The sequence below is a fragment of the Arabidopsis lyrata genome (genome assembly GCF_000004255.2).
Source record: "Arabidopsis lyrata subsp. lyrata unplaced genomic scaffold ARALYscaffold_8, whole genome shotgun sequence".
Classification (NCBI taxonomy): domain Eukaryota; kingdom Viridiplantae; phylum Streptophyta; class Magnoliopsida; order Brassicales; family Brassicaceae; genus Arabidopsis; species Arabidopsis lyrata.
Window position 1 is genome coordinate 1,571,466 of NW_003302548.1, and position 15,851 is coordinate 1,587,316.

General features: G+C 39.2%; 2 protein-coding genes across 3 annotated transcripts; one reads left to right on the forward strand and one right to left on the reverse strand.

Annotated features, from left to right (window-relative positions):
* Positions 1-2,180: 2,180 nt before the first annotated feature.
* LOC110225630 lies at positions 2,181-3,063 on the forward strand. The gene is made up of 2 exons (XM_021015418.1): positions 2,181-2,223; positions 2,302-3,063. Exons 1-2 carry the CDS (start codon positions 2,191-2,193, stop codon positions 2,941-2,943), a joined length of 675 nt encoding a protein of 224 aa, XP_020871077.1. The 5' UTR covers positions 2,181-2,190; the 3' UTR covers positions 2,944-3,063.
* Positions 3,064-12,752: 9,689 nt separating this feature from the next.
* On the reverse strand, positions 12,753-14,678 carry LOC9299543 (transcription initiation factor TFIID subunit 14b). 2 transcript variants are annotated; one of them, XM_021016210.1, is made up of 6 exons: positions 14,407-14,678; positions 14,182-14,261; positions 13,611-13,832; positions 13,321-13,508; positions 13,106-13,227; positions 12,753-13,014 (listed from the first exon to the last, which is right to left on the reverse strand). In XM_021016210.1, exons 1-6 carry the CDS (start codon positions 14,509-14,511, stop codon positions 12,928-12,930), a joined length of 804 nt encoding a protein of 267 aa, XP_020871869.1. In that variant the 5' UTR covers positions 14,512-14,678; the 3' UTR covers positions 12,753-12,927. The 2 variants fall into 2 exon arrangements, with proteins under 2 accessions (XP_020871869.1, XP_002865236.1); XM_002865190.2 differs by having other exon boundaries at positions 12,767-13,014; positions 14,182-14,264.
* Positions 14,679-15,851: the final 1,173 nt, after the last annotated feature.

Consider the following 15,851-nt stretch of genomic DNA (forward strand, 5'->3'; position numbering starts at 1 on the left):
TCAAAAGGTAAAGGGAAGGTCGATGAAGACTTTTGTCCCCCAGCAGGGACTGAAGGTAAAGATGTTCTCCATGCTCTGATCATGGAAGAAGTTAATTCGAAGTTCCGTGACATGAAAGAGGAATTGAAGGTTGAATTGATGGGTGAAGTTTGTCGGATGTATGGAGTAGAGAAGTCTTTATTGAAAGACGAACTCTTAGACGAGATTATTTGCAATCTGCGCCATGGTGGGAAGTTTCCAACAACCCCCCCTCCGGAAGCTGCTTCACCAGGTAAAAACAAACCATCTGAGGGACAAACCTATGGTCCCCCTAATAATGCAAATGTAAACAAGGAGTCCGGGGGACACACAGATGTCCCATTAACAAACGCTGTTACTGAGGGACAAACGCATGGTCCCCCAGAAAATATAAATATCAACAAGGTCCCTAGTGGGCAGACCTCTGATTCCCCCCATGTCCAGATAGACCCTCCCGCCCCAAGTTCTCCTCAATCGTCGTCTAAGGGGAAAAGTAATTCTCAACTTTTGGAGGAGTTTCAGCGGCAAGCCTGGTCTGAGTACGGAGGAGTGTCTGATGTTTTACAAAACCTCAACCAGTCTTATGCATCTCCCTCTGGTCCTGCTCAGTCTGGTCCGTTTGGACCTTCTCCTGGTCTTGTTGCTTCTGGTCCTACTATTCATCCATCTCCTTCTAGTCCTTCTTCCTCGAAGTTCTCTATTGATCACAACGTAAGTTTCCTTGTTGCTTTTGGTCCTTCTCTATTGTTTTGACGTTGAATAACCTCTGTTTCTTACATATTATTCAGCCAAAAGACTTCCAAACTCCATTGCCAACCATTAGTGAGGACAACACAGAGGAATCCGAGGACGAAGAAGTTGCAGATGAGGTTTGTATATTACATTTTTTTTTTGTCTACCTCTTTCTGGAAATGGTTCCTAAACCATTTTACACAGGTCCTGGTTGGAAAGTCTGTTAAAGAGAATTTTCCTGAAGATCACAACGTAAGTTTAACTAAAGTCATTATTTGTTTTCTTATGTGGTGGAGTTTTTTGTTTTTCTAATCCTTTTTTACTTTTAATTCTCTTTACTTTTAGCCCAACGACTTCCAAACGCCTCATCAAGATGTAGAGGAGATCAGTTCGGCTGATGAATCAGAGGACGATCAAGATACAGAGCAGGTTTGTCTCTGTTTCAACGTGGATACTTGTGTCTTTCCATGGATATGATCCTCTCTTCTAATCAACTATAACAGGTTGCTGGTGGAAATTCTTTTGGTGTGTCTGAGGACGTGGGATTTGTTGGTGAGGAGAGAAGGGAAGCTATAGAGAATAAGTCTGTTGGTGTGTCTGAGCACGTTGATGTTGTTGAGTGCGAGGACAGAAGAGAAGAAGTAATTGAAAAGTCTGTTGATGTCTCCGGGGACGATGTTGAGACTGAGGTTTTAGAGGATAAGTCTGTTTCTGGGGACCATGAACCCAAAGAGGGTGACGAGAGTAGTGGTGATAGTGAAGGAAGGTCTGAAGACGAGGATCACCAAGATGAAGCTATGGACGAGGTATAATACTTATTTCTGTAATAACTAAAACGCAAATTCTAATTTCTTGTCCCTAACCTGTCGTGCCCATTCATCTAGGCAAACAAAGCATGGCCGCCAGAGCTTTTTAAATCCTCAAGAGGTGCTGATGAACAACTGGTTGACGATCAAGAGGTATCTCATAAATTTTCAGCATTTTAATTGTGGTTCTGTTTGTCCCTTTCCCTAAAATACCTTTTTTTATAGGGGAATGCTACTGGTGGTGTGGCAATTTCAGAAAAAAGTCCCTCTGGGAAAAAGAGAAAATCTTCTTCTCTTGGCGGGGATTCTTCTAAGCCGATCCTCCCTCCCAAAAGGGCAAGGAATAAACCCCACCGTTTCCGTGACCCTATTCCAGTCCAGGGACAAGAATCCACAGGGACCAATAGTGTTTCCCAATCAACTGATGAGGTTTTGCACCCGTTTGTCCTAGTAAATGATGATCTTCGGAAACATTTCTTGTCCACTCTCAAATCTTATCGCCAGAGGTAATTCAGTTTCTTATTGAATTCATTACTTACTTCTTTTTCCCCAAACTTTAAATTACTATTTTCCATTAATGGTCAGGGAGTTCGTCCTAGATGCACATGTTGTCCCCAAATCATTTTTTAAGGATATGCTTACTCTTCACCATTCTGTCCACCAAGAGGTACGTTGTAAACCAATGATACCTGCATTTTATAATATCATGTCCCTTAAATTAATTATTGTCCTCTATACAATCCAGCACATCGATGCCATGCTAAGCCTGTTGGCTCGGAGGTTTGGGGATACTTTGGTCCAGAGTAGGTCTGCCATACTTGATTCATGGTTTTCGCTTACCCTTAGCGAACTCTATTCTCGTTTCAAGAAGTCTAAAAGTAAATCTGAGTGGCCGTGGAACAGTAAGATACGGGACTACGTCAGGGGTATAGTCCCTGGCCGATTCACGAGACAGGCTTGGTTTTCTGATGTCGACACTCTGTACGCGCCTTTACATCTGTCTGGGGGCCACTGGGCTGCGCTTGTCATAGATCTGAAAGAGGGTACCATAGGTGTTCTTGACCCTAACGTGGCTGCCAAAACCGACAAACAGATGGGCGTGCTCATGAAACCTCTCGTTGTGTTGCTTCCTTTTATCATCAAATCACTTGTCCCCCAAGATGTTCTCTGCAATCATCAAGTTCCCCCTGAGTTCGCCTTTGATCGTCTCCCTGAAATCTTTCAAAGCGAACATGAAGACGACAGTGGCCCGCTTGCTATGAAGTACATTGAGCTTCATTTCCAAAACATTAGTCACGACATCATAACTGAAGAACTTGTGGAGAATATCAGGATGAGATTTGCTGTCGACATCTTCGAGGAGTTTGTTCAGCCTCTCCGGCTGTGATGCCCCTTTCAATATTTCTGCTTAAGAACTTATGTCTTTTTGTAATAATTATTTACTCTTCTTTGTTTTCTTCTTGGATGCTACTTGGATGCTTAGGAACTAAATATTTTTAAACTGCTATCTATTTAGGAACTACTGGGATATTTAGGTTGTCCTCCGCAAACAGAGATCCTGTCTCCTAAAATATTCTATATTATGTTGTCCCTGTCGCAATTTTGGATAGGCAATTTTTACAAAAAAGTCAACGTTTAGATACCCAATAACAACAGTAGAAGCCAGTTGCTCTCCACTATTCTCTCCCCTAACCCGTTACGCTTCCCCATGATTTTCCTTCTGTGTCATCACATCAGCGAAAAGGTAACTTTTTGCTTAATAAATTTATATTATATTCTTTTCAAGATTTTTGGGCATCAGTCTCTATTTATCTCTCCACATTAATGATCTCTTCATCTACACAATTATCCCCTTTCTCTCAAAATCCCCCCAGCCTACTCCATAATTTCTACCATCTAATTGTTTCCCACGGACCATGGGCCTCCATAGTTATAGCCAGTCATTGGATTCATCCCGAGAATCTCTTAGTTCTTATGGACCTGTTTATCCCGGGCCAATGTCTTTTGAAAATCTTGGTATACCTCGTCACTGTTACTGCGGAGGGACGGTCGTACTTGCGAATTCACTCTCCGAGGACAACCCTGGCAGGCAGTTTTATCAGTGAGAGAAGAGAGATGTAAGTTTAAATCCCACTCTTACTATATTCAATAATTCGATCTACTATAGTTACATTTGCTATGTTTGTATTCAAGACCGACCTGGGCGCCATCTTGTTAAATGGTTGGACGAGGCATTTATGGACGAGATTTCAGCGGTTAAGTGCTCTATTAGGGAACAGGAAGAACACCTTAAGTTCCTACTTACCGCCCCTAACGGGGAGCACATGGATCTTGCCTTGATGTGCGATCGTCTGGACCTTTACCAGGAAGACATTAAATTGCTTCAGCAGAATTTATGTCTTTTGCAACGCTCCCCTCGTTCCATTGTCGACGTCGCTCGTTCGTGTCCTAAAATCATCGTTCTCGTCCTTGCGATTATTGTCCCCGTAGCCGCGTTCGTGCTTGGCACTTATATGTAGCTTTAATAGCTCTTTTTTCATCCTTCGGCTATTATGTCCCCCATTTTTTATATCATGTTGTCTACTGGGGACTATCGTGTAATGTTCGTCCCTCTTTTATTGTAGCCCGAATTCTACAAGTTATCTATATTTAAGATATGAAGCTATCACTTAGAGACGTTCGTGTCCTCCAAACGTGTTTTTGCTTACACGCGATTATTGTCCCCGAGACGCTTCCAAGCTTCGACTCAATTCTACAACTTATATATATTGTAAAAATATGAAGTATCAAGATATCTCGCCCCAGATCTACTTATTTCTATGCCGACAAGCTACCGTAAATTGTAGATTCACGTCCCCCAATGCAATACGAAACTGCTAAACAGTTATCCCTTAGAATAGTTAGTCACCTAATAATGAGATAGGTCTTGTCACTTTAATTAGTATTTACTTTTCCACATTCATTGTCCCCAACTACTAATTCAAAATCTCTAACAGCAGCATTCATTGTCCCCAACCATTAATTAGTAATCCCATCTATATATAGGTAAGTAACGACATTCATTGTGCTAAACCATTCCTAATTCCAATTCCTTGATATGTTTTTGTGGCAAAAGCTTCCCAAACATCTTAGAGTATCGATTGTCCTTCTTGTTGGTAAGTCATGTTACCGACACTTAGGTCCCCTTATTCTCTCTGGGAACGCTGGCATGCGTCTCGCACTTGATCCTTCTGTTTTGCGGGAGACTTCTCTGGCTCTCCTTGAAGCGCATCCTCAAAATGTTTTCATCGGTTCACCCATTTACTTCTTTATTTTACGATGTGTAAAGGCTGGAAATCATGCTGCTTGTTACTTAGAGAGCATTAGGCTCGCTGCAGTTGAAGGTTTAATCAAAGAAGCAATGGACATGCTCGCTCATATACCCGATCCATCCGACAAAATTCTTTTCACCAAGGGTCTCTACCTTGTCTCTATTAATAGACCTAAGGATGCGATCATCGCCATGAATCTATTCAAACAAGAAGTTGTCTCTTCTCGCAACGCTGATCGTGTGGCCAAGCTTGTGATATCCGATATTAAGAAGATTGCCCTAACCCAACTTAGATTCAACTGGACTGGCTATACGTGCTACTTGATCCATCCCCCTCGTCGATATTCAGAATATTCCAACTGTAATGTTTGGAACCCCTGTCCTCTCTGTGTTAATTGGTGGGTCTTATGATTTGTTTGTTTTTCCTTTATATGGTCTCCCATATATTTTTGTCTTCCCCGAAGATGTATATGATAAATATATATAGTTTTTGTTCGATAAGTTGTGAGATGTGCTTGCCAAAAGATACCCATACATGTCATACTACATCCAATTACCAAAAAATAAATATATATTAGTTATACTTTCCGTGTTAAGCCATGGACTAAAAAAATGGATGTTAAGCCATGGACTAAACAAATTTCCCGTGGCCTATCCAACCTAAGTAACGATAAACCCTCTTTTCCGCAATACTTCATGGACCAAAAGCCGCCGAAGTATTATTCCCTAAAACTTAGATAGGATTTTTGCAAGTTGCTCTGTTGTGGCCATCCTTCCCACATGTGGTGCATTTGTTAGGTTTTTTTTTCTTCCCTCCTTTGCCCTGCAACACATACATGGACACAATTAATTATTTTGTGTTGAAGGACCAAACTCATTTAAGACTCTTAATTTGTTACCTGATACTCTCCCCGCGATGGTATGCGTACGGTCTTTGGTCTTCCGCCTGGTCTTCTTGTTTTTGGTGGATTCACAACCATTTCACTAACTACGTTTGGGACCTCCGTGTCTTTTTCCTTAGGCGGAGGTAGAATATGGGCACGCCAGAGCTTACGCCACTCCGTCACGAATGCATAGTTCCCGATCAGGGAGTAAATGTCCATGTTCCTTATCCCCACCGCGGCTAAAGCGTGACAACACGGCACCATTAGCACATCAAATACTCTGCAAGTACATGTTTTTTTCTCTAGATCCACAGTGAAAACGATACCAAAATCGTTGTTTACTTGATAAATCCATTCACTTGCTGCTATGACAGCACAATCTGTCGCTAATTTCAGGTGATCTATTAGCATTTCCTCGATCTCTGGCGTACATCTTGTCCTCGTTCTAGTTGCAGCTTCTCTTCTCTCGTAAAACCAACGCATTAACATAGTCCTAATGAATTCTACCATCGTCACTATCGGGAAATCTATGGCTTTTTGCATTGCAGCATTTAGGGACTCCGAGATATTGCTGCTCATCACATTGTATCGCATTCCCGGGAAGTACGCAAGTGTCCAATGAGATATTCCTATCTCTACCAAATAATTGGCACAATTGATGTCTCTTTTCTGAATTTCTTCAAACCAATATCGCAAATCTCCCACAGTGTAAGATCTAGCCGCATTGGACACCATTTTAGCAAGCCCCTCACACTTGAAATGGTGGACAACGTTCCTAAATAAATGCACAGTGCAGCAAGCGTGCTTTGCAAGTGGATACACTGTCCTTAGTCCAGCATATATGGCCGCATGTCTGTCGGAGACGAAGACAAGATCGTCTTTATCAGGGACAAACTGTAACAGTTGTTTGAAAAACCACGTCCACCCTGCTATGTTCTCACTGTCAATGACTCCGAATGCCAATGGGAATATTTGATAATTTCCATCTTGTCCACTGGCAGCAACTAAACAGCTTTTGTATTTTCCTTTAGTCTGTGTTCCATCTATCACTATTACTTTCCGTAAATACTTATACCCAGCAACTGAAGCCCCAAACGCAAAAAATAAATATTTGAAACAGATTTCCCCCTCCTCAGTATAATCCGTATGGACTGTGGACAGCGTACCTGAATTAGTTGTCCTTAACAGATGGAGATATGTCTGCAAGAACTTATAGCTTTCTTCTTCACTGCCACGAGCTTTTTTCATTGCCATCTCTTTCGCGTTCCAAGCTTTCATGTATTATATGGTAACGTTTAGTTCAGCCAATACTATCTCTGGTAGTTCACAGGCTCTAGGTCCCTTATTTCCATGCGCATATTTTGCTTTTAGCAACTCGCCTAGAATCGATCGTGTTGCTTTCATCCCGTACTTTGACCGCACTTTCACATCACAACTATGTCTTAAACTCGCTGTTCGAATTTCCACATTCTCCGAGTTCTCGTGAAACGTTGCATATACCCTCCAATTACATTTTTTATCATGGTATACTGCAATTACACGCGTCTTGTCGGAAGCTTTTATTCGGAAATTGAATAGCCTTTTTATAGAGTACACAGTTAATGCCTTATGCAACTCGCCTTTGTTCTGGAATATCCGCCCAATATATATTGAATCCCCAGCTTTCCTAAGATTCATGTTAGCCTTGTCCTGCGCAACTCCGACTGCGTTGTCCCTGAACGGTGCGGCATCTCTACCCATCACAATATCGTCCCCCACAAGTTCAGTAAACATTGTCTCCCCCATTGTAAGTTGCGACCTTATCTGCCTCATTTCTGCACTTTCCTCTCCAACACTACATCCCATTGTCACCTCCAAATTTCCTTGTCCTTCTCCTTCCTCAAAAGCCTTAAAAGTTGAGGCATCTTCTCTTCTTTCCAACGGTGTCACCGTAACGTCCACTTGCCTCATTCTGGTCTGCCCCAGTTGGATTGACATGTCTCCACTTTCCTCTCCACCTTCAACAAATGCTGTCGCATCTTCTCTTCCATCGATCTGATTTACCTCAACTTCGACTAGTATTGGCTGGTTTTGTCCCTCTGGTGGACCCAACGATTCTGTCAGTTCGAGTGACATTTCTGCACTTTGTCCCCATCCTTGTGAAGTTGTCCCCTTTTGTCCCCGCAGTTTTCCACATTCCTCTTCACCTTCATCAAATGTTGTGGTATCTTCCCTTCCGTCCATCTGATTAACCTCGACATCGACTAGTATTGGCTGGGTTTGTCCTCCTAGTGCATCCACACTTTCGTCCCCCACATACATATCGTCCTCGTATATATCGTCCTCCATACCGGAATATATATCGTCCTCCACTCTACCCTTTTGTCCCCGCGGAGATCTGTCTGCAATTGTCAATGCTTTCTTCCTCGAATCCTTCCAAGGATCCCAATCCGGCGGGTACTCCCTATCGATCAACTCCCTCATATTATCAAAGTCATAGTCGCCTGAATCTTCTCCCTCACTTAACATGTTGTCTTCCGACTCGGATGCCCATCCTCCACTATCCGTGCCCAATGCTACCACCAGTTCCTCTTCTCGTCCCCGCTTAGCTTTTCCCTTTTGCAGCACAGCTTCCTTCCTTTTATAAGATTCTTCAAACGCATATATTTCCTCTAAAAAGTCCTCTTCCTCAAAAGTTACAGGAATTATCTGCGTGCTTTCACTCTCACCTCTGTGCTGTCGCGCCATATCTTGTCCCCGAAAATCGTCTTGTCCCCCGAGATTTGACACATCTTCATCGTCTTCTTCTAAACATAGATACATGTTCATACCTCCCTTTTCTATTCTTACCTTTTTGAATTTCGACAATGAACTCTCGCTGTCAACAGAGACTGGCGGCATCTTTTGCTGCGTGTAGACAGTGTCTCCTCCTTCGAACCAAAAACTCAGCTCCATTTTTGTCCTTCTTCTGTCTACTCCAAACGCTGCGGCAATTTTCTGCTCAACATCAGCAATCGTATCTCCTGCGCTTACGTCTACACACTTTGCATATTTCTTTGCCGACATCTTGAATCGCCACTCTCCACTTTCTTTGCATTCCCAGCAACCGACCAATATCATTACTTCTTCGTCCATCAGTACCTGTCGTCTTCCAATAAATACCACCATCTTAGACTGTGGGTGGTTGCATTTATCACAAACAAACAAATCTACCCTTTTTCTGTGGACAAAAAATATTGCAATAAATTTTACCTTCTTTAGCTTTAAATGCACCCTTCTTCAACCAGAACTCCAATTTCGCCCAGCATCAGCGTTTTCTCCCCAGATTTCCAGTTTTTTCAGATCTACAAAGCTCTTTTTTCTGATATATTAAGAGAGCAATTAATGGCCTAACCCTACTCTATTATCATTTCTATTAATTAAAATCAATTATCTACCACATGTAACCGTGCAGCATTAATTGATGCCCTGCTCCTTCTTTGGAAGCGCCGAGTGAAGCTGTCTCCGTCTCTGACACAGCCTCTCTGTCCCAATCAGGGGTATTTTCGTCCATGGTCGAGCGCGTGGGATTGAGAAATGGTACATTTTGAAAAGCTTTTCCAAAAGTGGTATATATTGAATGCCAATTGTTTAAATGTGGTACATTTTAAAATATTCCCTTCCAAATTCTCCATCATAATAAAAAAAAACAATTAAGTAATGGTTTCGTTTTTTCATCGACACATCATCTTTGACATATATCCTCTATGTTTATCCCATAAAAAATTGGTCACAAATCACTACTTATTTTTATAACTTTTAAGACCATCACTGATTAGTGATTATATATAATACTTGTGATTGATTTTTTTACACGTCTTATAATTTTGTAAGAAATATAAAGCAAGACGTGGGATCATTTCATAACTTCATTAACCATAATTGAATTTTTCTTTTCTGACGCGTCCGATCAAGACACGTTCACACCTCCATTAACCTTGATTCGACGATCGAAATCGTTTCATCCCACACGTGGAGTAACATTTCCGCTCATCATAGAATCTTCTATAAGTTTATTCCGGAAAAACGGTCTATGTCCCCATGAGAAGTATGCGTATCACGCCAGATAGAGCCTAAACTATGACCACGATTTAGATGTCCCTGAAAAAAAGTTATATACATATTTCTCCATGAATCAAAAGTTATACATCTAAATCTCCCCGAATTGATACTTCGATATCTATTAATCCACATGTCCGGTTTTTTTTTGGTTTATTATAGACCAATTCAGTCTTAACCATCTTAAAACAAATTTTAACCAAACTAAACCGAAAGTATCAAAATTAAGCCGAACTTGACCGACCATTAACGATCCGACTTCTTCTTCTTCTTCACCTGAAAATATTTTGGTATATTTTGGTTGGATTTTCTTCATTTAAAAACAATACAAATTAGACTAACTTCTTTTGGTTGATGAGATCAATGGGGTCGTCGATTTTGACAAGCTTTGAACAGTCTCTCTTCTTGGCCAAATCGATCTCGGATGCAAGTATTTAGTCTTCTCTGTAACTTCCAATTTAATTGATTTTCTGTAAATTTACTCATCTTCGTCAATTGCTTTTATATAACTTCAAATTCGAGTTTCTTAATCGTGATTTCATAAGATCTCTTCAAACTCTGTTTTTTATAGATTCGATGTGGAGAAGGTGAATACACTGAACATGGATGGGAAATTGGGAAGAAGAAGAAGCGTTGGATTTTGTAAATAACGAAAGCTGATTACAAGAATGCTTACGTCACGCTACGTAGCCCTTTGTCGATTTCTAAGGATTTGTTAGGAAGAGTAAAGTGAAACGTCGTCGTGGTGGTGAAAGAGATATTTCTCCGACGAGGGCTGGTGCTACGGTGACGCGGCGGCAACGGCCATGTTTCCAGTTAGGGGGTCATGAGTAGATTATTGTGATCTGGGTTTGTGTTTCCTTTAGTTTTGATTTTGTTTCTGTTAAAAAAGACGAGCTTGATAGTGAATCTGAATCATATAAGCTATATCTCAATTAGAGGTTATGAGATTTTGGCTAATACTCCCTCTGTCCCAATATATAAGATATTTGGACTAAAAGCACAGAGATTAAGAACAATAAATGTTTTCTCATTTATGAAAATTCAACCAATAGAAGAAGATACTGCATACTTAAAATAATTAAAAACTATTAAACTAATATAAATCATGCATTGAAAGTTGAGAAAATCTTATATAATAGAACAAATGAAAAGGTCTAAAACATCTTATATATTGGAACAGAGGGAGTAATAATCTTAATCATATGTGCTTTAATCACAAGAAGAAAATTCGAATTTCAATTTTGACAAAAAGGAAACCCAGATCTTGAAATCTGGTGAAGAAGAGAAGAAGAAGAAGAGGAAAGAAGAAGAAGAAGGGCATTTACAATCTCCAACGTAGTGGCTTCGGTAACAGAAGCGTTTTTGGGTTTAATCGGGTTTTCTCTGGTTATAAATGGTTAACTAAACAGTAAACCGAAGAAACCCAAAATTCACCGACGTAACCACGGTTCATGGAGATTAAGCTATTAAACTTTCATTTCGTGGGGAAATAGGTATTTAACTTCCGTTTTATGAACATATAGACCGAGGTCAAAGAACGGGTTCTATCTGGCGTGATGTGATAGTTCTCGTGGGGAAATAGACCGTTTTTCCGTTTATTCCTCAGGAAGAATGAAAACGTGAGATACTGATTTTATTTATTGTATATGCTTTTGGTTCTATGATTGTTAAATTAAGATATACTTTTTAACAACATTTGGCATGTTCGCTATACATATATAGCTCTCCTCTGGTAATACTAAATCAGTAAGTTAATTTCTTCCTCATTAACATTATTAGAAAAGTTTTTAAAAATGGCTCAATCTCTTTCTCTTTCTAGACGTTTCTCTTATTTCATCTCTAACACAATTTCACGGTAAGATCCTTTTATTTTTCACTCCCAAAATCAATATCCATATTTTTATGATCATTAGTTTAGGAGATATACAGTACGTGACTTATGAGGGTTTTGATTGAATATTGTCAAACCGTTTCATGATGGTGTCTATCTTTAAAAATTTTAATAATCAAATTGTCAGTAATTGTGATGGTGTGTTTTGTTTTGATCGTAGAAGAGGATACTCAGTGACAACTTCAAAAGGAGAAGCTAAAGTGATTAGAGGAGTTTCATGATGGTGTCTATCTTTAAAAATTTTAATAATCAAATTGTCAGTAATTGTGATGGTGGATACCAGATACGAAGCCCGGTTACTACAAACCGGACACCGGTCGGTCCGCAGTGTTGAATCATGAGAAGCACTAATAATTTTATCAAACGTTTTAGTGTATGCATGTGTGAATATTTTTTCATATGAAACAAAAGCGACGACTAATCTAAGGGAAAAAGATTCATGGTTTTGATTTTGATTGTATGTAACATTCAAGTAGTCACTATGTATTATATCAAGCATCAACATTAAAAGGTCCCGAAAAAGCAAGCATGATATGATATATGACTTGGGGATGATTCTGATCAAATTCTTAGATTTTGCAATCGATCCTACCGACAAACAAGCCCTGAAAACCTTGTGAAGGTGTTGCAAAAGAGTCCCGAAAGCATCTTTCTGCGGATTAGCTCTTCTTGATTCCTAACGACGAAACTCTTCTTGTGAAGGTGTTGCAAAAGAGTTCCTCATTTTTAAAATTTTAGCCCCGTTGCTTCACTTTTTTCCATTCAATAATGTTAGTCAGTGAGCTACAACGCTCGCAGCATACCAAACTAACCTAGACTGATTTATTGTTTGCTTTGATTCATTATACAATGTGGAAATAAACTCTTAAGGGACGACGGAGTTTAACAAAACGGTTATAGTGGGGATCTTGTTCTTTGTTTGGGGATCTTGCAATAGGAATGGTACGGAATCTCAGAGGATTTTGCACGCATTCTTTGTCGAATCTTGAAGAGTTCTTTTGCAGTTGCAGTCACTGATAAGTTAAAGAGTATTAAAAAGAGTTTATGAAACTGGAACAGAGGAGAGAGAGCCTATAATAAGAAATTAAAACTAATCTTTTTTTTGTTGTTTATTAATACAAGATAAATGGAAATCTATGCTAATACACAGTAATGTTACAACATACCAATCTCCCAACTCAATGGAAGATGGCTACAGAATCAGATTCACAGGTCTGACCCTGTTTTCACGGTCTGATTCTGTCCCTCTAGCAAACTTATTTGTCGCCTCAGTTTCGCAATATGAGCTTGAACCTATCCAGCAAAGAACCAATCCAAAATCACAGTTAAATGTCTAAACTTAATATCAAAATTAAGAAAACACAGTTAAATGTTTTCAAGTTACCTGTTGACGAGCAGCCGCAAGCTGTAATAACTCATCTGCTTCAGAGAAACTCATGAACCATTGTCCCAAACTATGATCTTTCGTATCTCCTCTCTTCTTTTTGCCGGTATCCTCCACTTGCACTAATCATAGAATTTGTTGTGTGAGACGACATTTTAAGGCAATGATCAACTTAAACTAAAGAATGAAAGAAGCTTTAGATAAGAAGATCATACTAGGAGCAGGCAAGTTGTAACCAGAGGGTAATCTTGGAAATGTCAAAGCCGGATGATTCTGAACCCTAGATAGAAAACTTTCTGAAGGATCAGGAAACACAATCTCGTCGTAAGATTCCACAACCACAGGCTTCTTCATTGTCAAAGGACCTGATTCATCTTCCGGGTATAACTTTAAATGATGATATCTGTTGTATCCACCCAAAACAACAATATAACTCATAAGTAACTCTTCCAATTGCTCGCATTTTCTACTAACGAACTAAAAAACCCATTTAACGGGGACTTACAAACTCAATGGCTTATCGCAGACATCGCTGTGGAAATGCAATGTCATCGCAATCTCGAATTCTCCCCAACCAGATTCCGATACCTCAAATGGAGGCTCCTCGATAACTCTCGTCGGGTTATTAAAACTAGAATGAAGCTGAAATACAACTTTCTTTACTACAACACTGATATCTTCATTTGTTGCCCCTCGAACATATACTGCCCACTTGTGTGATTGATACCTAAAGAAACACACAATTCAAGGGAACTCTCAAACACGTTTATTCAAGGGTATTGTCAAAATATAACCTTTCTAAGTTTCTTGTAAGAACTTTTCGTCATTATCCAAAAGAACTAAAACCCTAACAACAACCAATAAACCTTAATGACCATTTATGTACACTGTCTCTCTTTTTTTTTTAAACGGTATTGTAAAAATAGGAAATTTTTAACTTTTCTAATAAAAATAAGAACTTTGCTTCACACTATTCCAAAAGAACTAAACTCCTAAATAATAATCTATAAACCCAAATTGTTATATTTAAAAATTTCAGAAATAAAATCTGTTTTTACAGTTGTTGAGATACTTACTCACTAGCCTTCTTGCCAAGCCAGAATGCTACATTACCATACACAATTGGAACGCTTATTTCAATGTCTTTAAGCTTCTTCTGCTGATTAAACCAAAAAAAAGGAGAGATTTTTAAGTTGGTGAAGATGACCAATTTGAAAAATTTAAGAGGATACAAAACAAAATAAGTGGTATTACTCTTCTGGGTTTATGTTGAATTCGATTGAATAAAGTAAAAGACGCACCTTTTCGTCGGATTTAGTCATTTTGGCTTTGAGTGATTTGAGAGTTGGTTCGCTAGTTTCAGGCTGATCTTGAGCTTGTTTCTTCGATGACGAACTGTTCGTCATTCTTCTTTCTGGGTAATTTAAGATTTCACTCAGATAAAATTAAGGTCATCTTCTTCTTCTTCCTCGTATGAGATCTTTTCCTTACAAGGAAGAGTTGATGAAGATCGACTTAACCTTTACAGATCTGTGTTTAGGTTTTCCGCTGGTTCTGTAAAAACGGCGATTCAACAAGACGATTTCCTTAGGTTTTTGTTTGTTTTCTTTAATAATAAAATATTAATTTACCTACTAATGTGAAAGGCCCAATTTTATTTACATACTCAGGCCCAAAGTTTTAAAATTACTTTTACCGTTGTTCAATTTTGTTTTGATCCACCCAAAAAATACATAATTTGATGAGTGATATTAAAAGATTTCAAGTTACTTATACTAATTTTTCAACTCTTTGAATTCCTAGAAAAAATCGATCGAATGGATTTCCGGTTTTACGGTCAAAATTTTCGACGACTTATTTTTTTTGTACTGTTATTCTTCTGCAATTAGCATGTATTTAACGTTCTAATTTCACCTTCATGGCATCAACTCCTCATTTGGGTCCACTCGACTTGCACCAACAAGGCGACCTTCTTGGCTCTTTTTCGAAAATGGTATGTTTTACGTATACGAATTACGAAAAAAACGCAAAAAGCTTTTCCAGTTGTGGCTCACCTTTCATACTCAAGGTTATTTTGGTTGGTAAACTCCAATTTTTGCAATCCAAGTTTGGTACCTTTCATCTCCTTTGCTTGTCAAGATCTTAATCGCATCTTCTCTTCAATAAGGTTATGGTTTGAGGTCAATTGGATTCAATGTGATTTGTTACATCTCTTCCATGTTTGGTTACATTTGTTACATTTTAATGAATAATTTTGGCAAATATGTTAACAAAATTTCTCTACGTAGCTAATTAGCCTAAACAACAGTTTGTAGTGATATGTTGTGTTTTTATCGGTTTTGAGTCTTTGTTTTCTTTCTTACATCATATGTTTATCGAGTCAAAGTGTGTTTTTAGAGTCTTTTAGTCGTTTATCGAGTTTCTACAGGTTTTAGGTTGCTTCGGAGGAAAACGAGCTGTTTTGGGATATAAACACACATTTGGAGATGCAGTTTCGTTTAGAAGTGTCAGACGTTTTGCCTCAGATGGAATACTTTCCACCGTTAGATCTTTCTGCATTTTTTACACAAGTTATATGAAGATGTTAGCTTGAGCTTACAAGTGGTTTGAAGGAAATCTAACGGTGCATTCAAGATTTATACCCGAATTAGTGAAGACAGGTCATTCTGCCGAGCATTTGAAGCAGTTGCGGAGTTGGAGACCAGAAGATCCAGATCGATCGATCCACTTGTGGATCGATCGATCC